This window comes from Zeugodacus cucurbitae, chromosome 3 (assembly GCF_028554725.1).
Source record: "Zeugodacus cucurbitae isolate PBARC_wt_2022May chromosome 3, idZeuCucr1.2, whole genome shotgun sequence".
NCBI classification, from domain to species: Eukaryota; Metazoa; Arthropoda; class Insecta; order Diptera; family Tephritidae; genus Zeugodacus; species Zeugodacus cucurbitae.
Window position 1 is genome coordinate 26,543,751 of NC_071668.1, and position 27,021 is coordinate 26,570,771.

The following is a 27,021-nucleotide window of genomic DNA, read 5'->3' on the forward strand; positions in this document are numbered from 1 at the left end:
CTTCTTTGTAGAATATGGTCGGAAGAAAGCATGCCTGACGATTGGAATCTTAGTGTGCTCTGCCCAATCCATAAGAAGGGAGACCCCACAATCTGCGCCAACTACCGTGGTATAAGTCTCCTCAATATCGCATATAAGGTTTTGTCGAGCGTATTGTGTGAAAGACTAAAGCCCAAAAAAAAAATGGAAAATCGACAATGGACCAGATATTCACCATGCGCCAAATCTTGGAAAAGACCCGAGAGGGAAGAACCGATACTCATCATCTTTTCATCGATTTTAAAGCTGCCTTCGATAGCACGAAAAGGAGCTGCCTTTGTGCCGCGATGTCTGAATTTGGTATCCCTGCAAAACTAATACGGCTATGTAAACTGACGTCGAGCAACACCAAAAGCTCCGTCAGGATCGGGAAGGACCTCTCCGAGCCGTTCGATACCAAACGAGGCTTCAGACAGGGTAACTCACTATCGTGCGACTTCTTTATTACTGGAAAAAATTATACGAGCTGCAGAGTTAAATAGAGAAGGTACAATCTTCTACAAGAGTGTACAGCTGCTGGCGTATGCCGATGACATTGATATCATCGGAAGCAACAACCGCGTCGTTTGTTCTGCTTTTTCCAGACTAGATAAAGAAGCGAAGCGTATGGGTCTGGTGGTGAATGAGGACAAGACGAAATGTCTCCTGTCATCAAACAAACAGTCAGCGCACTCGCGTCTTGGCTCCCACGTCACTGTTGACAGTCATACCTTTGAAGTAGTAGATAGTTTCGTCTACTTGGGAACCAGCGTTAACAACACCAACAATGTCAGCCTTGAAATCCAACGCAGAATCACTCTTGCCAACAGGTGTTACTTTGGACTGAATAGGCAATTGCAAAGTAAAGTCCTTTCTCGACGAACAAAAATCAAACTTTACAAGCCGCTTATTATTCCCGTCCTGATGTATGGCGCCGAAGCGTGGACGATGACAACATCCGATGAGACGACTCTTGGGGTTTTCGAGAGAAAGGTTTTGCGTAAGATTTATGGTCCTCTGAACATTGGCAACGGCGAATACCGCAGACGATGGAACGATGAGCTGTACGATTTATACGACGACATTGACATAGTTCAGCGAATAAAAATACAGCGGATACGCTGGCTAGATCATGTTGTACGAATGGATGAAAACACTCCAGCGCTGAAAGTGTTCGATGCAGTACCCGCTGGAGGAAGCCGCGGAAGAGGACGACCTCCACTCCGGTGGAAAGACCAAGTGCAAAGTGACCTGGCTTCACTTGGTGTTTCCGGTTGGCGCCAAAAAGCAAAAAGGAGGAATGAGTGGCGCGCTCTGGTGGATTCGGCTATAATCGCTAAAAGCGGTTTCTACGCCAAATATATATATATATATCGTTTATAATATTTTGAAACCCATTTGAATCCTGTTTTGATGAGGTTCGTTCGTCCTGTTCGTCGTCGTTCTCGGCCAATTCGTGTGTTTAGAAGACTATGATTCCAGTCAGTAACGTCGGGGTTTCACGCATGGTTGAGTTTTTTGTTCGCGTTTGTTCTACTAAATTGTCTATTTTTATACTCTCGCAACATGTTGCACAGAGTATTATAGTTTTGTTTACAAAACGGTTGTTTGTATCACCAAAAAATAAGAGAGTTAGATAAGAGTTTATATATAAATAAATGATCAGGATGACGAGTGGATTCGACGTACGACGGACGTATATCCTTCCGTCTGTCCTTGAAAGCAATAACCCTCCGTGGGAGGGTTGCTATTGAAAATGAGCGAAAGAGAACATAAATTTGACATAAGAAAATAGAAAAATAAGTCTTTACAGAAATACTGTATTTGACTGTAGCGTCAATTGTGGAAAAATTGTCGATATCGGACTATAACTCTTCAATGCCACGGATATCGAACATGAAAATCTCTCAGATATTTTAATTTAATTTAGAGGGTTAAAATCGGGTCATAACTTCCCCTAGCTCCCATATACCGTATATTCGGATTATCAAACCTCCGGTGTGCTTTATACCGCATATATCGGTTAATATGTGAGATATCTTAGCAAAATTAAGTGATCGTATAGTCTTGGATATAGTATACCTTGGTGGTGAGAATCAGTGAAATCAGTTGAGGTATTACATCAGTCCTCATATACTATATATGATGATTTTCGTTATTCTCTTGGACTTTATGTCGAATATATGGGTTGTGTAATAAAATATTCGGTTGCACCCGAACATAGCCCTTCCTTACTTGTTTTGTTTATTACTGTCAATTTAAGAGAGACTTTTTACATATAAGTTTCTTATTGAATTTTTTTTTGTTTATTATTCATTATGGAATTATTTGGTCTTGCCTACTTCCTTCCTTATGGCCTTGTTACACGTAACGAGTACAGTGGTGAGACAGTATACTCGGCCGAGAGAGTTGCATTGGCGAGTAGAGGTTTACACGTATTTTGTTCATCTAGTTAGACAGTGAAGTTTTTCAAAGTTTTTCAAAGACATTTTAAAAGAGTTTTTAATGAAGTTCTACCGTATCTCATAAAAGAGTTGTGGGATTTATTGGAAGCAGAAAATAATAGAGTGTGGACAAGACCGTGGATATTGAGACGATCCGCTATTGGTGCAACAAATACCCTCTTTAGAGAATTGGAATCAGAAGATCCTGAAGAATTCAAGTCGCTTTTGCGCATGAATATAGAAACCTTCGAAACATCACTCCAAATATACAAAGAACTGATATTGTCATGCGAGAGGCTATTCCTGCACGAGTTAAACTACAAGTAGCGTTAACTTATTTGGCAACGGGAATGAGCTATCGCTCTTTGCAGGCAATGTACCGTATTTCCCGCTCAGCAATATCTGCAGTAATACCAGAAGTTATGGAAGCTATTTCACTTTATTTACAAGAATTCTTAAAGGTAATTTGTAATTGAAAAATAAAATTCGCCTTCAGTAGCCTTTATTTAATGCAAAAAATAATTATAAGAAAAAGTTATTCAATTGCAACATGTTCAATATTATCTGTATTAATAGCTGATTCCAGTGCAGTTTGAATTATATCGCTTGTAACCACCACTTCCGATGGTGTAGTATCAGTGCCTTCCACTATAAATGAATAATTGTCATGACCTTCATCAAAATTAGGTTGGTTTGATGGAGGATTGGAGAATGAATCATAGCTGTAATTGGAAAACGATGTTGTACTTCTGGACTTCTCTCTATAATCTTTTATTCCGATTTCACTTAAAATGCATTATATTTTCTGTTGTGCTATTAATGCATTTTCAAAAGAAAGATTTTTCAATTGTACTGCCACATTTTTGCCAAACACATCAAACGAGCATTCTTCTTCTTGTTGGTTTATTGATTCATTCAATGTGCTTAAAGAATTAATGGCTTGTACGATGTCTCGGCACCTTTTTTGTCCACGCATAGAAGTAGGAACCGCCTTATTTGTTGATGCGCCATTAGAGCTACTTTGTTGTGTTGAAGCTGGGCATTGCTCAGTTTCAACTTCAATAGTTGAAGACGATGCAGGAATCTGTAAATTGAAATATTAAATTTATATCATTAAATATTATTTCAGGTACCGGACAATGATGAATGGAAAAAAATTGAAAACGGATTTAAAATCAGGTGGAATTTTCCCGGATGCCATGGTGCCATTGATGGCAAACATATTGTTATTTTTGCACCTCCAAATTGTGGAAGTGAATATTTTAATTATAAGGGCACCAATAGCGTTGTCTTAATGGCTGTCGTGGACCATGATTATTGTTTTCGCTGTTTAAATATTGGAGCAAATGGAAGAAATGCGGATGCAGGAATCTTCAATCAAAGTGCATTGCGCCAAGCCCTTGAAAACAATATGTTACCCAAAGGTGGATTTTTAGTGGGCGATGACGCTTTTGCATTGAAGTGTTATTTATTGAAACCATACGGTGGACCAAATCTCACAACAGCACAAACAATTTTTAACTATCGTATATCTAGAGCACGAAGAATAGTCGAAAATGCGTTTGGAATTCTAGCGAGCAGATTCAGAATTTTTCATACACCTATTCCAACGGATGTCAAAACAACTGACAAAATAGTTCGTGCTGCATGTGCTCTGCATAATTGGCTCAGAACTAAAAGCTCAACTACATATTTCCCAAGTGGTTGTGTTGATGAAGAGGATATCAACTCTGGTGTAATAGTTCCAGGAGCTTGGCGAAGAGAACTTGTTCAAGGGCTGCCCAGTATTACCGATCACAACACCAACTACGCTGGAAAGACAGCTAGGGATTTGTGTGAAAAATATGCGGAATATTTCTCCAATGAGGGTGCAGTGCCATGGCAAAACAGGATGATTAGTTAAGATTAATAAAGAAATATTTAATAAACTTACATTTTCAAACGTTTGTCTTTTTAGTTCGTTTGCGAACACCTCTTCCATTTCGTGTAGCCACTTTATGTTTGATTTGTAGACGTTGGTGAGTCCAGCTCCTGATTTTTTAGAATCTTCAATTTTTTTTCTCCTGGCTGTAGGTCGATCTTAAATTTTTTATTTTGTTCTTCGCCTCTGTCACTCCAAAGTTTGTTATATTCATTTCTTGGACTATGGCAAGAAGTGCAGCCTCACGTTTGTGTTTGTTTTTATAATCCGCAGATGAAAAATTCCACAAGCATTGGTGTAATTTATAATTTTGAATAAATTTCACAGTTGTATCATAATTCCACTTATTTGCCATTTTAATTCTTTCACAATGCAAAATTCAATTGAAACTAAATAAACAACATGAAAATCGACCGAGTGGCGAGTGAAGACCGAACGAGTGTTCACATGCAACGAGCGAGTCAGTGATTAGCTCAGAAGGGGCAAAAGAGTGAAGAAAAACGAAGCTCTCGGCCTAGTAAACAAAATGTGATTCTAGTGACTCTCTCGCCACTATACTCGCCCACTGACTCGGTTCATTACTCGCCTTACTGTTTAAACGAAACGAGCACTCGGCCGAGTCACTGTCTCGCCGCTCTACTCGTTACGTGTAACAAGGCCATTACTTTCATAAAATCTAAATGGCTGGGCACTTGCAATGAGCAATTGTTTAAACACATTCCTAACCCAATATCGCTAGCATATGCATTGGAGGATGGGATCATGTGTAGAAGTTCACGCAAGTGAGGAAAGTTTTTGATTGTCATTCACTTGGGAGTGGCCAGAAACGATTCTTCTCCACATGGTTTAATCAGCTCACGATTTCCGTTTTTAGACCAAGTATCCTCTGGGTAGCTAACAGACATCCGTTTGAAGGCGAGCTAAAGTGAGAAGGCGAAGCCCGCTTATGCGGTTGTGCGTAGGGCTTGGGACCCACCACATAAAAACGAAGTACCAATGAAAAATCTACGAAAGCCTCGGATGAGACACCCCCCTTTTGATGACGACCCCTGCAAACGTTTTAAGGATTATGATATAAGGGCATGCACCTGGAATGTCCGGACCCTTAATTGGGAAGGTGCCTCTGCCCAGCTGGTTGATGTCCTCATACGAATCAAGGCTGACATCACCGCCATCCAAGAAGTGCGATGGACGGGACAAGGACGGAAGAAGGTGGGTCCTTGTGACATCTACTACAGCGGCCATATAAAGGAGCGCAAATTTGGTGTTGGATTTGTGGTGGGAGAGAGACTCCATCGCAGAGTCCTGGCATTCACCCCGGTGGATGAACGTCTTGCCACAATCCGCATCAAAGCGAGGTTCTTCAACATATCGCTGATTTGCGCCCACGCCCAACGGAAGAGAAGGACGATGTGACCAAAGATGCATTCTATGAGCGCCTAGAACGCACCTATGAGCGCTGCCCCCGCCACGATGTAAAAGTCGTGCTTGGTGATTTTAACGCCAGGGTGGGTAAAGAAGGTGTCTTTGGCACAACAGTCGGAAAATTCAGCCTCCATGACGAAACATCGCCAAACGGCCTGAGGCTGATCGACTTCGCTGGGGCCCGAAATATGGTCGTCTGTAGTACCAGATTCCAGCATAAGAAAATACATCAAGCTACTTGGCTGTCTCCTGATCGAAACACGCGGAACCAAATCGATCACGTTGTGATAGACGGAAGACATGTCTCCTGTGTTTTAGACGTGCGTACGTTCCGAGGACCAAATATAGACTCGGACCATTATCTGGTCGCAGCGAAGATACGCACCCGCCTCTGTGCAGCAAAGAATGCCTGTCAACAAACACAAGGAAGGTTCGACGTCGAAAAGCTGCAATCGCAACAGACAGCCACGAAATACTCTACTCGACTTGCACTCCTGCTCTCTGAGAGCACTCATCAGCATCTCGGTATAAGGGAACTGTGGAATGGCATCTCAAACTCACTGCGTACCGCTGCAGCCGAAACAATTGGTTTTCGGCAACGACAAAAAACAAGCTGGTACGATGAGGAGTGCCGTCTCGCAGCGGAGAGAAAACAGACTGCCTACCTCGCAACGTTGCAAACGACCACAACACGTGCGGGATGGGATAGATACCGAGAGCTGAAGAGGGAAGCGAGACGCATCTGCAGACAAAAAAAGAAAGAGGCAGAAATGCGTGAGTACAAAGAGCTTGAGAAGCTGGCAGACAGTGGGAATGCTTGAAAATTTTATGAAAAAATGAAGCGACTAGGTTTCAAGACCGGAGCATCCTCATGTAGAGACCAAGGTGGTAATCTGGTAACCGATGTCCAGGGCATACTGGGATTATGGAGGGAACACTTCTCCGACTTGCTGAATGGCAGTGAAAGTACAACACCAGGAGTTGGCGAACCCCCCAATCGATGACGATGGAATAGATGTTCCATTACTCGACCATGAAGAAATTCGATTAGCAATTACCCACCTGAAGGACAACAAAGCGGCAGGGGCCGATAGATTACCGGCCGAGCTATTCAAATACGGCGGCGAAGAACTGATAAGGTGCATGCATCAGCTTTTTGCAAAATATTGTCGGTAGAAAGCATGTCTGACGATTGGAATCTCAGTGTGCTCTGCCCAATCCATAAAAAGGGAGATCCCACAAACTGTGCCAATTACCGTGGGATAAGCCTCCTAAATATCGCCAATAAGGTTCTATCGAGCGTACTGTGTGAAAGACTTAGGCCCACCGTCAACAAACTGATTGGACCTTATCAGTGTGGCTTTAGACCTGGAAAGTCCACCATGGACCAGATATTCACCATGCGCCAAATCTTGGAGGATCGTGAAAAGAGGATCGACACACACCACCTTTTTGTCGATTTCAAAGCTGCTTTCGACATCACGAAAAGGAACTTTATGCCGCGAACTCTGAATTTGGTATCCCCTCAAAACTAATACGGCTGTGTAAGTTGACGTTGAGCAACACCAAAAGTTCCGTCATAATTGGGAAGGACCTCTCCGAGCCGTTCGATACCAAACGAGGTTTCAGACAAGGTGACTCACTATCGTGCGACTTCTTTAACCTGATGCTGGAAAAAAATATAAGAGCTGCAGAGCTAAACCGAGAAGGTACAATCTTCTACAAGAGTGTACAGCTGCTGGCGTACGCCGATGATATTGATATCATCGGAAGCAACAACCGCGCCGTTTGTTCTGCTTTTTCCCGCGTGGATAAGGAGGTGAAGCGAATGGGTCTGGAGGTGAATGAGGACAAGACGAAATATCTCCTGTCATCAAACAAATAGTCGGCGCATTCGCGTCTTGGCTCCCACGTCACTGTTGACAGTCATAACTTCGAGGTCGTAGATAATTTCGTATACCTGGGAACCAGCATCAACAACACGAACAATGTCAGCCTCGAAATCCAGCGCAGAATAACTCTTGCCAACAGGTGCTACTTTGGACTGAGTAGGCAATTGAACAGTAAAGTCCTCTCTCGACGAACCAAAATCAAGCTCTACAAGTCGCTTATCATTCCCGTCCTGCTTTACGGTGCAGAAGCGTGGACGATGTCAACATCAGATGAGACGACACTAGGAGTTTTCGAGAGGAAAATTTTGCGTAAGATTTATGGTCCTCAGAACATTGGCAAAGGCGAATACCGCAGACGATGGAACGATGAGCTGTACGAGTTATACGACGACATTGACATAGTTCAGCGAATAAAAAGACAGCGGCAACGCTGGCTAGGTCATGTTGTCCGAATGGACGAAAACACTCCAGCCCTGAAAGTGTTCGATGCAGTACCCGCCGGAGGAAGCCGAGGAAGGGGAAGGCCTCCACTCCGTTGGAGGGACCAGGTGGAGAGCGACCTGGTTACACTTGGGATCTCCAACTGGCGCCGAACTGCGAAGGAGAGAGAGAGGTGGCGCACTATCGTTGATTCGGCTACAACCGGCTAAACGGTTGCAACGCCAATCACATACATGCATGGAAATATGTACGCAGATGTGTAGATTACATCACAAAATGTGCGAAATTTATACGAATACTGAATGTCTTATTTTCAATTTACAGTTAGAGACCGCAAAAATACAATAAGCCAGTGCAGAAGCACTCGTGAATGTGTGAATTTACTAAAGTGCAAATATGCGCTTACAGATGTGTGTACAACAACAACAAAAGCACATAACCACGTTCGTTGTGTGATCGTTGATGTATGCAAGCGCGTTTTCAGCTACTGTTGCATATATTTTATGTAAATATGAGCCTGCGTCGGCAACATGCACCGTCAGCAGCATATATGCATATGTATATACATACATATATATATACACATATTCACATTAGAGTTGCGGCATGCTGTGTGCTTGACTGTAGTGTGGTGTGGCTGTAGCAATAGCAAAAGCGCCGCAAATCCAGTGTTTTGTCGGCCAAACTTGAAGGCATTCATAAGTATTCTGTTTCAAACGCACACACGCTTTGATGGCATATGTCAGGCCATAAATTGCCATAAATTTGATTTCAACTTCCGCTTCGACATGCCCCGAAATCGCATACGCACTCAGCGCCTCTGAGTGTCGGTACGGCAAGCAGTCGAGCTACGTTTTCTGCGGCTTTTATTATTTTGGTTTCCAAACTTTGTCTCAATCTGAATCGCATTCGCACTTTTGCTTGACTTTGTGTGTTTTATGTAAAATTAAAAGTTCGAAAATGTTTCGCATGCGTTTCGTTTGGAATAGAGTAGGCCAATGGCAGCGTCCGCATATTGAATGTAGAGCAGGGCTGCAAAAAGTATCCTCAAAATATTATAGTATGGTATAGTGTGTCGCGTTGGCAAAATTCGCACGCAGAATTATGCGCTGTGTTTCTAGCGTTTTATCGGGTGATCCAATTAGAGCTACTGTTTTTAAAAGACAGATCACCTATGAGTCCGTTTCCCGCTGTCATTTAATTTTTATTCTATATTGTTTCGCATTCCTTCGTGGAAAGACTTCCGTCTGAAAAACTTTTACAAATTTAACTTCAACTTTATGACGAAAATTCACGTTCCATAAATAATGTTTTTCACGCGCTTTGCCCAACTTATGATCAACATAATCGGCCAACTGAAAATATAGCAGCGGTAGCTGAGAGTGTACACGACGACCGTGAAGAGTCGATTCGACGCAGTTCGCAGTAACTCGTATGAAACGACTTGCCGCATTTTACGCCATGATACCCGCATTTGGTTTCAACAAGACTGCACCACTTCACATACATCGCATCAATCCATGGATTCATTGAGAGAACACTTCGGTGAGCAGATAATTTCACGTTTTGGACCGGTCGATTGGCCACCAAATCGTGTGATATCACACCGTTAGATTTTTTCCTATGGGGATATGTAAAGTCTAAAGTCTTTGCGGAAAATCCCGCTTCGATTCAGGTCTTGGAGCAAAACATCACGTGTGTCATTAGCCAGTTACCAGTCGAAATGATCGAACGAGTCATCGATTGGACTCAACGGATGGACCCACTGAGACGTATCCGCGGCCAACATTTGAAAGTTATAATATTCAAAAAATAAATGCTAAGCAATCTTCTTTCGAATGGTAATACATATTTCCCATTAAATTTGAATTGTCTGTGTTTTTCTTTAAACAAGTAGGGAACCTCGAAATAGATCACCTTTTATTAAAAAGTTATTTTCATAGACATGTGGTTTTCAAGAAGAAATAAAACGCATATAATTTGTTATGGTCAAGAATTTAGTCTTATTATAAATATAAAGACTTTACATATGATATCGGGCAAGTGACTGCAGCGGCGGGCTCGAATAAATTCCAGTCGAACGTCGACGATGGCGCATGAACTAGTGTAGGTGTTTTTCGATACTCTGATCCATAGCAAAAAAAGCGCTTTTGGTGCGCACAGTACGCCACCTCTGAGGTATTCAATTAATTTTAAAAAGCTGTGAATACAGAAATCACTTTGTGCTATCTGGTACGAAGTTTTCATTTCAGAGCATCTCATCAACGATATTGATGTCATGGCTTTCCGCATTGATATTCGAATTATCTAGTGATTTCTGCAGTATTAAATAGTTGAACTAACAGTAACTGCTAAAGATCAAGAAATATTGTAGAATTTCAAAGTAATCGTCAGCATTTGCTAACTGTTCCACTGTACCAACAGTGGAGTTTTGTGCGAAATGAGTCAAAATTAGTGTGAGAATTGAAACCACTACAACAACAACACGACTCATCTATGCATATACATATATACGTATGAATGCATGCAAGTAAGTACATTTTCGCATAGAAGACACAGAGCAAAGCCATCGATGCCCTAATGCAATGCATTTCATTTTCAGATAATTTATGTGGTGTAAATATGCTACTATACTCCTATTACCGTTGCTGCAGCAAGTCGACAAAGTGCAAGAAGAAAATTTTGCCGCAGCCTAACAATACTGTGAAAACCATAAATTTTTGGTTGTGATAAAAAATAAATTTCAAATGGTAATTTCACTGGACAGCCATGCATATGCAGCCAACACCCCACACACGCACACCCATACACACATATATAGTATAATATATACGTATGTATTTGTAATAAGGCCGGCATATGTGTGAGGCTTATTGGCATCGAGTGCAAATGTGCGTAACGAAAAATATAATTTATTACTTGTGAATATTTTTCAATTGGAAAATATGGTTAAGCAGCTCTTACTTAGTATTCCACACACTCGCACACACACACAGATGTTTCGTATGCGTAAAAATTGGTTTCTCAGTGTAATTTTACATTACAAAGTTGTGTGCGTTCCGCTCGATATCTCCTTTTTCCAAATTCGGCTTATGTAGCTTTTTGCAAATGCTCTAATATTTCCAAATATTTCCCAGTGAAATTGTAAATATATACTATGTATATACACAAAAACGGTTTCTCGCCATTTAAAGCGGCAGGACCAGATGGCATAATACCTGTAATGCTACAAAAGCTGGAAGAGCCAATAGTTCAAAGGCTCAGCAATATCTACAAAGCAAGCATTCAACTATCTTATATCCCAAGAAGTTGGAAAAGAATCAAAGTGGTATTTCTTCCCAAACCAGGCAGAAGAACGCACGATAATGCTAAGGACTTCAGACCTATAAGCCTAACATCCTTCATGTTGAAGGTATTAGAAAGGCTAATAGACATACATATAAGATCAATCATGGCAGATACATTATCGAAGTCACAACATGCTTACATGAAGGGTCGAACAACCGAAACTGCCCTTCATGATGTGATAAATGTAATTGAAAAATCACTACATCACAAACGGTACACAATGGCTGCATTTTTTGATATAGAAGGAGCCTTTAATAATATAGAAATAAGCACAATCATTAATTCACTGGCACATGGCGGTATAAACGACATGGTGTGCAGATGGATACAGTCGATGCTTATTAACAGAAGGATAATAGCTTCAAACGGCGCTGCTACACGAAAGAGTTATGTGAGCAGGGGGACACCTGAAGGAGGAGTCCTCTCGCCACTCTTATGGGTGGTAGCGTTGAACGAAGTACTACTCCAACCTAACGAAGGAGAAGCAAAAACAATAGTATACGCCGACGACATAGTGCTGATGGTATCAGGCATGTTTCCTTCAACAGTCAGCGAGATTATGGAAAGAGCCTTGAGAAGGTTAAACCTATGGGCCATGAATAACGGACTAGGTGTTAACCGCAACAAAACAGAACTGATGCTATTTACTAACAGAACAAAAATACCCCAATTTCATCTACCGGAGCTCAATGGTACACCTCTCTCTCTGTCACCTACAGCAAAATACTTAGGGATTGAGATAGACACCAAATTGAACTGGAAAATGAACATAGATAAAAGAACAAAGAAAGCATATATGGCCTACTACACCTGCAAGAGAATCGTCAGCAGGAACTGGGGCCTTAGGCCAAATATAATCATGTGGATGTACACTGCCGTCATCAGACCAATACTTTAGTCTGGTGGCCTGCATTAAAGAAACAATATAATATCAGGAAATTAAATGGACTACAAAGAGCAGCCTGCGTAGGAGTTACAGGTGCTTTAAGGTCCTGCCCGACCGAGGCACTTAATGTGCTTCTTTACCAACTACCCATAGACATCCATATCCATAAAATAGCTGCATGCTCTGCTATAAGAATTAAGGAGCTAGGTGGATGGAAACAGAAAAATTATGGACATAGCGACATTCTGAACAGAGTTAAAGTAAATGCCAATAAATCAGATTTCATTATCCCGGAGTTAGACTTCAATAGGGGATTCCAGGTGAGGATACCCTCTAGACAAGAGTGGAGAAGAGGCCTAATAAGGGAGAAAAATACTATAGAATAATACCGACGGGTCCAAAATGGACTGCGGAGTAGGCACAGGTATATACTCCGATGATCTTAAAATTTCTCGTACTGGGCATAGAGAAGGCCTGTGAAGCTCTATTGGCTAACTACCAGAGGATACAAAAAGCAATAATCTATACAGATAGTCAGGCGGCGCTCCTAGCTTTGTCGACGCCACTGACCAACTCCAGCGTAGTCCATAACTGCAAGAAGGCATTGAGCACTCTGAAAGACAAAGTACAATTAGACTTGGTCTGGGTTCCCGGCCATAGGAACAGCTTCGGTAACGAAAAGGCAGACGAGTTGGCAAAAGCAGGAGCCGTTTTAGACGAATCCGAAGCTATGCCAATACCATGCCCGCTAGGAACAATCAAAAGAGAGCTCAACATACAATTTGAACAATTAGCAGAGAACAGATGGAAGAATACAACAAAATACAAAATAACTAAACAGATATGGCCAAAATATGATTAGACTAGATCTGGGGTATTATTAAATAGGTCCAGGAAAAGTATTTTCAGACTTACAGCTACTCTAACGGGTTATTGGCCATTTGGAGAACATGCAATGAAAATGGGCATACCCTATAATAACATTTGTCGAGGCTGTGAACTAGAGGGGAATAAGGAAACAATATTCCACTTTCTCTGTGAATGTCTAGCCCTAACGCAGATCAGACACAGGACACTTGGAGGCCATCAGGCAACAAGCCTTGAATGGATATCCACTAAAAGCATATCGGACATAAGTAGCTTCATCGAAAACACAAAGTGGTTTGAGGCTAAAGATGAAACGGGAGAACAGTAAATGATAAGGTCTACGAATAGTGCATCAAAATGGCACATCTAGTGCTAATTGGGCCATATAATTATATGGCAGCACTCCTACATACCTACCTATATACACAAATTCAATAATATTTCAGACCTTCCGATAGATTCAATTTCAACTGTATAAATCACCACATATGTATTTCGAGAAAATATTCTTCTTCTATATATACTTGATTTGCAATCAGAAAATTTATAAATACAGTAATAATGACAGAATGGATTGTTCTCCAATTACTTAATTTGCTAAAAATCTTCTTAAAACTACTTCAAATCTATATGGAAGATACAACATAAGTATTCAATGTTGGATGTACTTGTCGTTCCCCATAACTACATTACATCCATCCAAACTGGCTTAAAGATTGACATGTAAAGTCGTACTTTATTTTCAAGGCTAAGTTGTGATCGCAAACTTAAAGCCAGTACATTTTTTATTTAAGCTGAATTTGTTTTCTCTTTTACGTGTGTCTCCCAAGTGAATCATCTGTCCAAATAAAGACCAAGGTATTTGACATTTTCAGTTTCTGGTATTTTAGAGCCATTTAATTTGTATTTTCTCAGTTCTTACTTCCCTAATAGAAATTAACCGAATAGAGAGACTCATCTGGCAAGGCGATTCTAGGAAGTCTTGTACATCAGCAATGTTTTCGTTAACTAGAATTACGTTTGGTCTAAAAACTGAATATAAATGGTCCGGCTTTCTCTCGATTATCTCTGCACCTGTGACCATAACTATTTTCTATAATCGGGTTTCTCATAATGGGCCATTTTTGAAATTTGGTCGATTCGTTAGATATTCTAATGTTTCTTGAACCTTTATTTCAGACAGTTTAGACTTCAAATAATTTCTTACTTTAAATTCTTGTGTCAAGTGGACTTCGACTAATTTGCAATCGTTTCCTGAATAATATTCTCTCTTTGATTAACTATTATTTGATTAAAAGGAAGAAATGGTTTTTTACTTCATTCGCAATTGATTGTGAAGTGAAAACAAAGTTCGCTTCATGAATAGCAATTGTAAGTTTTTCAGTTGGCTTCAGTTAGGTTATGTTAAGAGGTAGATCTCCGAAAATGCAGAGACTCTCACTAAGGCAAATTCGACTGTAAATTGTGACACCCGGAAAAACTCCTAACGGATCATTAATACCCTTATGATGCGACGAAGCTAATATCGACGAGGCTAATGTCGATTCCAGTTACTTCGCTGGGTCCTACCGAGGTGCTTTAACCTAAGTCTGGCGAATGCTGGACATTGAAGGAGGAAGTGCTTGGACGATTCCTCTTTGCCTTCCTCCAAACAGCTTGGGCAACTAGCGTCTGACATAATCCCTAGCATCACTGCGTATGTGCCTATTGGGCAATGACCAGTAAACACTCCAATGATCGCGGAGAGATGAGCCATGTGGGCCAAAAGGATCTCGCTACTGCGCAGGTGCTGGTTGCTCTCCAGCGCTTGGGGAGCTCACTCAAAGACAGTATGTCCAGTGCTCTGACGCAAGTGGACCACGGACTGCCCACACTCCGGCGTCAATGTAGCTAGGGTACCCTCTCTTGCAAGCTGATCCGCTTTCAGTTTCCAGCGATTCCGCGGTTACCGGGTACCCACACAAATCGGATTTTAATGTAGTCTGAAGCTACAGACAATGATGTTAGACACTCTCTTACTAGCTTAGAATGTACTGTCATCGAGTCCAAAGAGAGTATAGCCTCTCTGCTATCGGACAGGATGCCACACTTCGAAGTAGTATATCTACTGCTACTTTGAAGACAGCTACCACTGCCTGAAAGATGCTGCAATAGTCTTGCAGCCGAAAACTGGCGTTAATTGAGAGCTTCCGACAGAAACCTACCTGCTTCTAAGCCACCGCAATGTGGCCTAACCTAACACAGCTCGCGTAGATAGGGACCAACCAGCAGGACACCTTTGCCGCGCGCAGTAGCTGCACAGGTATAATGCCGTCCAGTCCTAGAAACTTGAACGACTTAAAAGAGTTCAAAGCCTAGGTTACGTAGCGTTCATCCAGAATGTCAAGGAAGGCGATACCGCCCTCCTGAAGCTCCTCGATGGATGCTCCTTCCGTTAAAAGGTTTCTTGGGAATTGAGCGTCCAAAAGTAGCTCCAATGACCCTTCACTACTCGAAGTCCAGTCACCAGTTCCATCTTTCAGATAGCCTACTGGAGTTGGACCTTTAGCGAGAATGTGTCTAAATCGCGAGGATTCCTGGCAACATTCCACGCTTTCGCAGTAGGATCGCCAAGAAGACCGTTTGGATCTTCTAATCTCAGATTTATAAATGGCAAGTCCTGCTTTGTACAGAGCCCAATCGTCACTTAGACCACTTTTTCGAGCCTTGTTGAAAAACCTTCGACTTGAAGATCTAAACTCAGAAGGCTCCGGTGTCCACCAGAGAGGACAGGAACTTTCTAGGATAGCCCTGCACGCAGAGCTGAATACCTCGTCACACTCGTCTATGGCACCAGCAGAGAGCACACAGTCTCGTGATGGCGCCACCGGAAGAGCGGAACGAAGTTTTCTACCATATAGGTCCCAATCGGTATTCCTAAGTTTTCTATATGGTTTACAAGCTTGACGTGTTCTGTCTATGTTAAAACTAATATATCTATGATCCAAGAAGGAATGCTCCTTTAGAACCTTCCATTCTGAGATCTGTGGCGCGATGTCCCTAGATACTAAGGTAAGGTCAAGGACTTCCGCCCTGACCGCATTCACAAAAGTAGCAGAGTTTTCCCTATTACAAATGAATAAGTCCTAACTACTAATAAAGTCAAGTAGTGACTCACCTGTCACGTTGATATCCGTTCTTCTCCAGACCGTGGGTCTAACGTTTGCGTCTGAGCCAATAATTAAGTCGACTCTTCCACGCGTGGCACCAAGAAGGGCCTTTTTCAGCATGGCCGGAGGTGGTTCCTACTCGTCGTCGTGATGCATGTATGTCGAGATTAGCCAGAGTTCTCTAGCGTTACCTTCCAGCCTAGTGGTCACGACATTATTGCTGCTAAAATTGGGCAAAAGAAAAACATTTAGTTCTTTTCGGACCAGCAAGCAGGCTCTGAACTTACCTGTACAATGGCCATCACCAGCTTATGGCTCCTTGCCCTTAATCCAGAGACACCGCTACTGCTGAGCAACGGTTCCTGGATATAGACGACATCGGTCTCGTCTGTTGTTTGACGAAACAATAGGTTTGCGGAGGCCGCCTTAGCATGTTGAAGATTAATCTGATTAATACACTTCCCCCAAAGACCCACCATTTCGTCGTGGTCAACTGGTGGTACCACGCTATAAAATACTTTATAATTATAGTATAAAGAGCCAGAATGTGCATTTCAATTGAAAATGCTTTCCATCAGTGGCTCCTACGGAGTTGCGCATCCCAATAATATTGTAAAAATCATTGGCAATTCTTGCCCATTCACTCTCATATGGGGATGCAATATATATGGCATGCAGGGCATTCCATGTATGCTGGGATGTCTCCAAAGCGATTGCTCTTACAGTTGAGACTCCCATGCGAAACATCCATGCAAGGGTCTGTCACTTTGCACCTTGAGCTAAAACCCTTAAGATTACATGCATATATGCATGTAGAATACTCGGACTTTAATAAAGTAAAATATTTATTTACATGAGCGCTAACACTTATCTGCACTCAGGTTCAATTGGTCTCCTGAACGAGGTTTTTTCTAATTTCTCTTTTAGTAAATTCAGCACCAAATTAAATACTCTTCTTTATATGGAGTTCATGTTTTTTTTGTGTGTGATGGAAAAAATCACCGAAAAACACTGTTGCCCTATCAACAGTAGTGTGAGAGTTTAACCCACTAATAAACATCTAAATGCATAGCTTTGGAATATCCGAGTTTAAATCAAAGCTCTCTTTACTGTGTTGTTGTTGTGATATACCTTTTTAGCAGGTCTGGTCGTTTTCGAAGATCACTAAGACAGTATGTGGGGTTTCCATTACAAATAGTAGAGTAATTGAACTTTGTTAGTTATTCAAATCAGTTCTTTTGGATTAGTCAGTCAGATACCCGCCATGGATACTTATCGTTATAGTCAGTAATAAAGTGGTTACCAAGACTTTGAATATATATTTTGTAGTTTTCTAATTTAATCAGGGCTCCTTTATTTATAGAATATGATTATCCTACAAAATGTACGCATGAGACCTCTCCAAGGTATTCATTACACCTTTTATTAAAGCCTTTCGTTCATTCCGAAGACACAAACATACGTAAGTCCAATTAACTAGTATTTTCCATAATTTAATGTAGACAAGTCAAGGACGATTCGAATCTCTAATTCCATTGCGTTGTGACACTCTCAAGATGGGATTTAGTTCAGGATCTTCCATTGGGGGTTCTAATGGTGGTAGAGTTCGACTTGCGCCAATACCGAAAGCAGCAACAAACGTAGTAACAACATCATTTCTGCTAAGCAAACTTTCGAATTTTCGAAGAATTATTTTTCACACTAGACATGAACTACTTATATATGTGAACGTCCACATTTAGATTGTTTTTTTATACAAATTGGATTCTATGTCATGTTTAGAGTTAAAATCAGCTAAGTCCATTTTGGAACTGGAGGTTTCGACATAGACCAGGATACAAGAATGCTAAAATGTTTCTATCTTCAACCGAAAACAATATAATTCTCCCTGTCCTGTGGTACTTGTTTGTAATAAAAGCTCTTCAGCCTAACACCAGTGATATTTGTCGCTTCAGTTTACATTACTTACATATTTTTGCAAATTTGACATTTGAAGTTTTTGAAAACTCAGCTGTGTTAATTAACTTGGTTTCAATTTACAAGTGACATGAGAAGGTATTAGAACATATTTCTCTAACTAACCAAATGGTTATTTTAATTAGGTAATTAATCATTTCAAAACAGAACAAGTAAAGAAAAGCTAAGTTCGGATGTAACCTAACATTACATACTCTCGCAATTTATTGATGTAATTTTATTAACCCATTGACGCATGATTTCATTGCTATTTATTAATTCATTCATGGACAAATAAGTAATTAAAAGAAAAAACTTTAAATTTGTTTAATTTTTGAGAAAAATGGGTGTCCTCACCTGGGAATAATGGGCAGTTTAAGTAAGAATTGCGCAAAACACTTGCGTTCAACGTAAAATGTTTTGTGCGCAATTCACAAGGCCAGCGCCATTTAGAGTTCTTTTTCCTTACGAATATTACACCATCCAGTGGCGGATTAAGTATTTTGCCGCCCTAGGCCCTGTCTGATTAGCCGCCCTTTTTAAAGGATGAAATTTTATTTCTTTGAGTCCGTTCATATTATTAAGATATACTATTTATGTCATAAAAGTATAATTGTTAAACAATACAAATAAATATTAACAACATAAATAACAGTCAGTTTTCTTTATTTGCTTTCGTCTGAGCAAAATCATCAATTATGTCGTTGTAATCAATTTCTTGAACTAGTTGGCTTCAATTGAAAGTAGTGCTAAAGCATTGAGTCTCTCTTGGCCCATACTTTCGCGTAAATACGTTTTGACTCTTTTCAACTCTTCTTTTGTGTTCATTAGAGAATCTTTCAGTTGACAGTGCAAATGAATACATTCATTCGCGAGTATCATCCAAGCAAGTATCATCCAAATCATTGTTTAATATTTATTTAATTAATCAATTTAAGTAAAAATTTAGTCGGTTGAATTAGTGGCTAGAACCGTTTTCAACTTCTTACATTTATAACCATTCGAATACAAAGATCGGCACATTAGCAATCATTGTAGAAGCGTCGATGACAATCATTTTCTCAAAAAAATCCATGGGGGTCCGAACCCTTATTATATTAACAAAGATATCAATTCGTTTTTGAACCAAATCGAAGGAGTGATATTTCACGCTATAATTAGGTGAAAACCGTCTTCAAACTGGTTCGCCAAAATTACCTTGATGAACTCTTCATCACTTTCATTCCAATCGGAATCATCTTGACAACGTGGAACTACCTCAATCCTTCCAGTTACATCATTCGGCATACCAGAGCATACCAAATCGTATTCATTCACCTTCTCTTCATCCTATTCATCCATCATATTCCGAATCATCATCTTATTCTCTATTATTTAATCAACCACCTAAAGACGTTGGTAAAAGTTAATGGTTAAGCCCACTGTCTGCCTTTTTCCAACTATTATTTCTTCATCACCTATTTGGGGAACGATAAAAGTAACATATTACCTTCGCATTGGAGCACTTTCTGTATTTCAAAATATTTGTTTACAGTGGAGATCCTATCGTAAGATTTCATCTCCATATATGTACATATATTATAGTGACCAATGAATTGTTAACAATTTGACATTGGCTGGTTTTCGATTCGTGTAATATCATCAAATATATGTAATGATTGGCTTGGGTACTATAGCATTAGGATGCCAAACAATTGTTATGGATCGAATTTCATTGAAATTGGTCAAGTAGTTACTGAGATATGCGTTTTGATCCAAAAGTGGGCGGCGCCACGCCATTTTGTTAAAAAATCTGAGATCTGCATTTAGTGTTTCTAACATTCTTCGTTAGTGAGTTAACGCACTTTTAGCGGTTTTCAATATAAGATTTTTAAGGGGGTGGGTTTTGATTTTTGAAAAACTGACACCTAATTCGTAATCAACGATCCCGAAAACCCCCCGAGTAACGAGATTCAAGCGATTCCGATGAATTTTTCAAAGAAGCGTCCGCCATATTGGATCCGCCATTTTTAATATTGAAAAACCGCACCGAATTCGCAATCAGCGACCTCTAAAACCATCGAATAACAAGATTCCATCCCCCCCCCCCCCCCAGGTCATGACAAACATTTGGTTTGTGTGGCTGTGTTATTATACAATAATGATTTATGAGTCTCAAGAGGTTGATTATGTTGACCACAAGTTGATGAAATGCCCAACCATACTGAACAACAAGTAAGGAAAGGCTAAGTTCGGGTGCAACCGAACATTTTATACTCTCGCAATTTATTTATATATTCTTATTAAGATAACACAATTTGATTCAATTTTAAAATCATATATCAAAGGTATATGAGAGCTAGAGGAAAGAATAAAAGGATAGATAGATAGATAGATAGATATTAGAAGAAAAATATTTCCTCTGAATTAAATTCGGAAACCTGTAAGATTTACCGAAATTTTCGGTGAAAAATTACCATGGGGGCGCTATTCGGGGCTTTGAAAAGTTATAGTCCGATTTCGAAAATTTTTTAACAAGTGATGCCATAGATCATATACAGTATTTGTGTAAAGTTTTATTTCACCTTCATTGGTTCCTTATGTGCAGTGGAACTTCTCTAACTCGAATCACCATAAACCACAAAAAAACTTCGAGTTAGAGAGATTTCGAGTTATAGAAATTTTCTTTAAAACATAAATTTTTTAAAAGCTGTAAAATATAGATTTACCCACAATTTTAGTTTTATTTTTATTTAAATGCATTAAAACATGTATTCTGTAATTTTGTTTGTTGCACTCTGCTATTGTTTGGCTCTTAACGTCTGTATCTCATGCCTTTGTTACACGATTTATGAAATCTATAAGTGTTATATAATATCATAAGGAAATTTGCATGAAATTTGATTTCTAAGCGCTATTGTCAATTCAAAAGTTCGAGTTATGGCGATATTCGACTTATAGAAGTTCGAGTTATGGAAGTTCCACTGTATATATTATAAAGTGAAGGAATAAAATAGACTTCGAAATTGAGTTACATGTGAAGTTATAGTGGTTGTGAACCCATTTCATCCATTTTACACAAGTGTCATCAGGGCATGAAGAAAATATTAACAAGTAAGGAAAGGCTAAGTTCGGGTGTAACCGAACATTTTATACTCTCGCAATTTATTCATTTAACTTTATTTATATTATATAATATAATCATATATATTGTATAAAGTCCATTGAAAGTTGGAAACCCTAATATTAGGTTAGAAGCACCGAGGTCCTCATGTTCGATACATGGGGCCTTGAAAACCTATGGTCCGATTTCGGCGATTTTTAGAATGGGGCTTCCACACTATAAAGGTAGTATTTGTGCAAAGTTCTGAATCGATATCATTGGGATGTAAGAAAACTATTACAAACCAAGTTTCATTGAAATCGGTCGAGTAGTTCCTGAGATATGGTTTTTGACACATAAGTGGGCGATGCCACGCCCATTTTCCATTTTGTAAAAAAATCTGAGTGCAGCTTCTATCTGCCATTTCTTATGTGAAATTTAGTGTTTCTGGCATTTTTCGTTACTGAGTTAACTCACTTTTAGTAAGTTTCAACCTAACCTTTGTATGGGAGGTATGCGTGGTTATTATCCGATTTCAACTATTTTCATGGTGTGTAGTAGGGTATGTAAGAGAACTGACTACAGAAAGTTTGGTTTATATAGCTTTATTGGTTTGCGAGTTATATACAAATAACCGATTTGGGGGCGGGGCCACACCCACTTTCCCAAAAAAATTACATCAAAATATGCCCCTTCCTAGTGCGATCTTCTATTCCAAATTTTACTGTTATAACTTTATTTATGGCTTAGTTATGACACTTTATGTGGTTTCGGTTTTCGCCATTTTGTGGGCGTGGCAGTGGTCCGATTTTGCCCATTTTCGAAAGCAACCCTCTCACGGTCCCAATGAACGTGTGTTCCAAGTTTCATCAAGATGTCTCAATTTTTACTCAAGTTATCCGTTGCACGGACGGACGGACGGACGGACAGAAAGACATTCGGATTTTGACTCGTCTCGTCACCCTGATCATTTTGATATATATAACCCTATATCTAACTCGTTTAGTTTTATGACTTACAAACAACCGTTATGTGAACAAAACTATAATACTCTCTTTAGCAACTTTTGTTGCGAGAGTATAAAAATTTCGAATTTCATTGAAATCGGACGAGTAGTTCCTGAGATATGGCTTTTGACCCATAAGTGGCCACGATGCCACGCCCATTTTTTATTTTGTAAAAAAATATGAGTGCAGTTTCCTTCTGCTATTTCTTCTGTAAAATGTAGTGTTTCTGACGTTTTTCGTTAGTGACTTAACCCACTTTTAGTAGTTTTCAACCTAAACTTTGTATGGGAGGTATGCGTGGTTATTATCCGATTTCAACTATTTTCATGGTGTGTGGTGGGGTACGTAAGAGAATCGACTGCAGAAAGTTTGGTTTATACAACTTCATTGGTTCGCGAGATATTTACAAATAACCGATTAAGGGGCAGGGCCACGCCCACTTCCCCAAAAAAATTATATCGAAATATGCCCCTTCATAGTGCGATCCTTTGTTCCAAATTTTACTTTTACAACCATATTTATTGCTTAGTTATGACACTTTATGTGTTTTCGGTTTTCGCGATTTTGTGGGCGTGTCAGTGGTCCGATTTTGCACATTTTCGAAAGCAACCCTCTCATGGTCCCAAGGAACATGTTATACAAGTTTCATTAAGATATCTCAATATTTACTCAAGTTATCCGTTGCACGGACAGACGGACGGACAGACAGACATCCGGATTTGAACTTTTCTCGTCACCGTAATCATTTTGATATATATAACCCGATATCTAACTTGTTTACTTTTAGGACTTACAACCAACCGTTATGTGGACAAAACTATAATACTCTCGTAGCAACTTTGTTGCGAGAGTATAAAAACCATCCGAACTTCATGCATCCAGAGAGGCATAACCCCCTAATATTAATATTATACAAATCTGGAACATCAACTGCCGACAAAAGTGGTGACGATATAGAAACTTTCTATGATGAACTTATGCGGTTAACGAAACCACTTGAAATATATGTATATAATTAAAAGCGATTTTAATGCAAAAGTCAGTAGAAGTCAAAGAAGTCAAAAGTCCCACAGGTCAATACGGTGACAGAAATGAGAGATGAAATCGACTAATTCAATTCTGTCAAGAGCAGAATCTTATTATCTGGAACACATTAGGAGGCAGGCTAACTCCCAGAAGGCTTTATACTTGGAAATCCCATTATGACGCTTCTGATAATATTATCAGAAATCAAATAGATTATATTCCGATCAATAAGCGCAACTGTTTCTCAATAAAAAAATATCAATACAAATCCAGAAGGGGATGTACCCTCGGATTACAATCTATTAGTAGAAAAATTGTGTACTAAGCCTTTAATTTAGCTAATTCTGGATACTACATCGAAAAACTCTCTTGGAATATGGAATATAAAAATTAAAACATTAAGATGTATCGACAACTGAATAGAGAAATAAGAAGGATGATTAGTTGAAATTGAAATAAACACCGAATTCCGAGAAATTGAAATACAGTGATCCTCGCTTAAGTGCCCCCCTGTTTAAGTGCCTTTCCCGCTTAAGTGACCATATTTTGCGGCATCGTTGTTTTTTCTCTAAATTTACATGCTTTTTCTCTAAATTTATAAAATTCCCCGCTTAAGAGCTTCCGCTTAAGTGTCTTTTCCACTTAAATGCCTGTAATATTTATACCATAAATACAAAATTGTTTTAAATTTTCCTCAAGTTAAGTGCCTTCTAATATTTTTCCATTGAATGCGCTGAGTATTGTCAAAAGGAAAGCATATACATAGTTTTATAATGTTTTTTTAGATATTTATTGTTATTAATAAGTATTTTTTGTTATAATAAGAAATATATTTGACTTTCATTCTAAAACAAAAAATATTAGATACCTCGAGGCACTTAGCCGAATTCATTTAAATCAATCCTTATAAAGGAAAACAATGAGGTAGTACTTGATATGCGTGAAAAAAATATAGGGCGAAATATATTGAAAACGTTTTTTCGGGCGAAAGTACATTGAACCGAAAACGTCATCTGCATCACAGACCACCAACTGGCAATTATATTACGCAAGACGAAATAAAGAGAGCTATACAATCAATGAAGAATTACCAAAGCAACAGGTCCGGCTGAGGTTCCAGCTGAAGTTTATAAATGACAAAAACATGACGCTCTTAGTAAAGCTTTTTAACCATGTTTATGACAATTTGCAATATCCAAAAGACGGGTTAAAATCTACATTCACACCACTACCTAAGAATAATAGTTGTGAATAATTAATCTAATATCACATGCTCTCAAGATATTTCATAAAATCATTCAAGCCAGAATATATGGCTTCAGAGAAAGTCTTGGAACACGCGAAGTGTATACTGCAAAGATGTCCAAAAAGATTTAATTTTATGTTTTATTGACTATGAGAAAGCTACAAATATACAATACGATACAATAATATACTACGATACAAATATACATGATAAACTTATGGAAATTATTCATTCTATGGGAATAGATGACAAAGAGATTCGTTACTTAAAAAATCTATATTGGCAGCAGACTGCCCATGTAAGTATCAATGGTGATATAACCGAAGAAATATCTATTTCACGAGGTATAAGACAAGGGTGCATTCTCTCACCCTTGTTATTTAACATATATTTGGAAGTAATGTTTCAAGAATCAGTAACCAGTATCAAGGTGTTAAAGTGAATGGTATTTTCATCAACAACAGATGTTATGCAGATGCCAACACACTTATAGCCGATAGCTTGATCGGATGACGAGAACTTATAAATTGATTAAACTTACGTAGTGAAGAATTTGGCCTACGCATTAATATACACACATATACAAAGACACATAATTTATTATTAACAATATGCCCATTGAAAGGGGCTAACAATTTCAAATAACTTGGTTGCCAAACAACGAAAATTGGGATTGTTCTAAAGAAATAAAATGACGAATCGAATTTGCGCGAACAACTTTCCTCAAATACAAAAGCATAGTGTTTGGTCGGTGCTTCTCTATGTCATGGAAACGTGGACTCAGAAATTCACAGATGTCAACAAGCTAGGGTTTGTCGAGTTATGGCTTCTTAGAAGAATATTAAAAAGAGCTTCTACAATTAATTATCCAAGGAAAAATTGAAGGAAAACAGGGTATTGCCGGACGCAACTATCATACCCTCGAAACATTCGCCAATGAACAGGAATTCAGAACATTGGCAACCTCATAGATGTGGCGAGAGACAAAGAACAATACATTCTACGATAATTAAAAATCCGGGATTTACTATTATACAACAGATATATTTTTAAGCTATATGTATAACATGTCAACATTATTATTATATTATTACTATTTTTATACTCTCGCAACAAAAGTTGCTAAGAGAGTATTGTATTTTTGTTCACATAACGGTTGTTTGTAAGTCATAAAACTAAACGAGTTAGATATAGGGTTATATATATCAAAATGATCAGGGTCAGGAGACGAGTCAAAATCCGAATGTCTGTCTGTCCGTCCGTGCAACGGATAACTTGAGTAAAAATTGAGATATCTTAATGAAACTTTGAACACATGTTCCTTGGCACCATAAGAAGGTTAAGTTCGAAAATGGGCGGAATCAGACCACTGGCACGCCCACAAAATGGCGAAAGCCGAAAACACATAAAGTATCATAACTAAGCCATAAACAAGGTTATAAAAGTAAAATTTGGAACAAAGGATCGCACTATGAAGGGGCATATTTGGGTGTATTTTTTTTGGGAAAATGGGCGTGGCCCCGCTCCCAAATCGGTTATTTGTATATATCTCGCAAACCAATAAAGCTATATAAACCAAACTTTCTGCAGCCGGTTATCTTACGTACCCCACCACACACCATTAAACTAGTTGAAAACGGATAATAACCACACCAACCTCCCATACAAAGGTTAGGCTGAAAATTACTAAAAGTGAGTTAATTCAGTAACGAGAAACGCCAGAAACACTAAACTTCACATAAATAATGGTAGATGGAGGCTTCACTCAGATTTTTTTACAAAATGAAAAATGGGCGTGGCATCGCCCACTTATTGATCAAAAACCATATCTTAGGAACTACTCGACCGATTTCAATGAAACTTGGTTTGTAATAGTTTCCTTACATCCCAATGATATGTTGTGAAAATAGGCCAAATCGGTTCACAACCACATCTACTTCATATATACCAGAACTTTGAAGACAATCTGAATCGTTAACTTTACAATATATAAAGTAAGCACTAGTGAAGATATCGATGCAGAACTTTGCACAAATACTACGTTTATAGTGTGGCAGCCCCTTTCTAAAAATCACCGAAATCGGACCATAGGTTGTCAAGGCCCCATATATCGAACATGAGGACCTCGGTACTTCTAACCTTATATTATGGCTTCCAACTTTCAATGGACTTTATACAACAATATATATGACGAATATATGCGTCAAATTGTGTATTATATAATATTAATAAAGTTAAATAAATAAATTGCGAGAGCCCTTCCTTACTTGTTATTATTAATATTGTACATATTATTAAATGTTAAAGGATCAC

At 39.2% G+C, this 27,021-nt stretch overlaps 1 protein-coding gene across 1 annotated transcript; it reads left to right on the forward strand.

Annotated features, from left to right (window-relative positions):
• Positions 1 to 1,183: 1,183 nt before the first annotated feature.
• On the forward strand, positions 1,184 to 5,135 carry LOC128920511 (uncharacterized). The gene is made up of 2 exons (XM_054227899.1): positions 1,184 to 2,923; positions 3,592 to 5,135. Exons 1-2 carry the CDS (start codon positions 2,750 to 2,752, stop codon positions 4,363 to 4,365), a joined length of 948 nt encoding a protein of 315 aa, XP_054083874.1. The 5' UTR covers positions 1,184 to 2,749; the 3' UTR covers positions 4,366 to 5,135.
• The last annotated feature ends 21,886 nt before the right edge of the window (positions 5,136 to 27,021 follow it).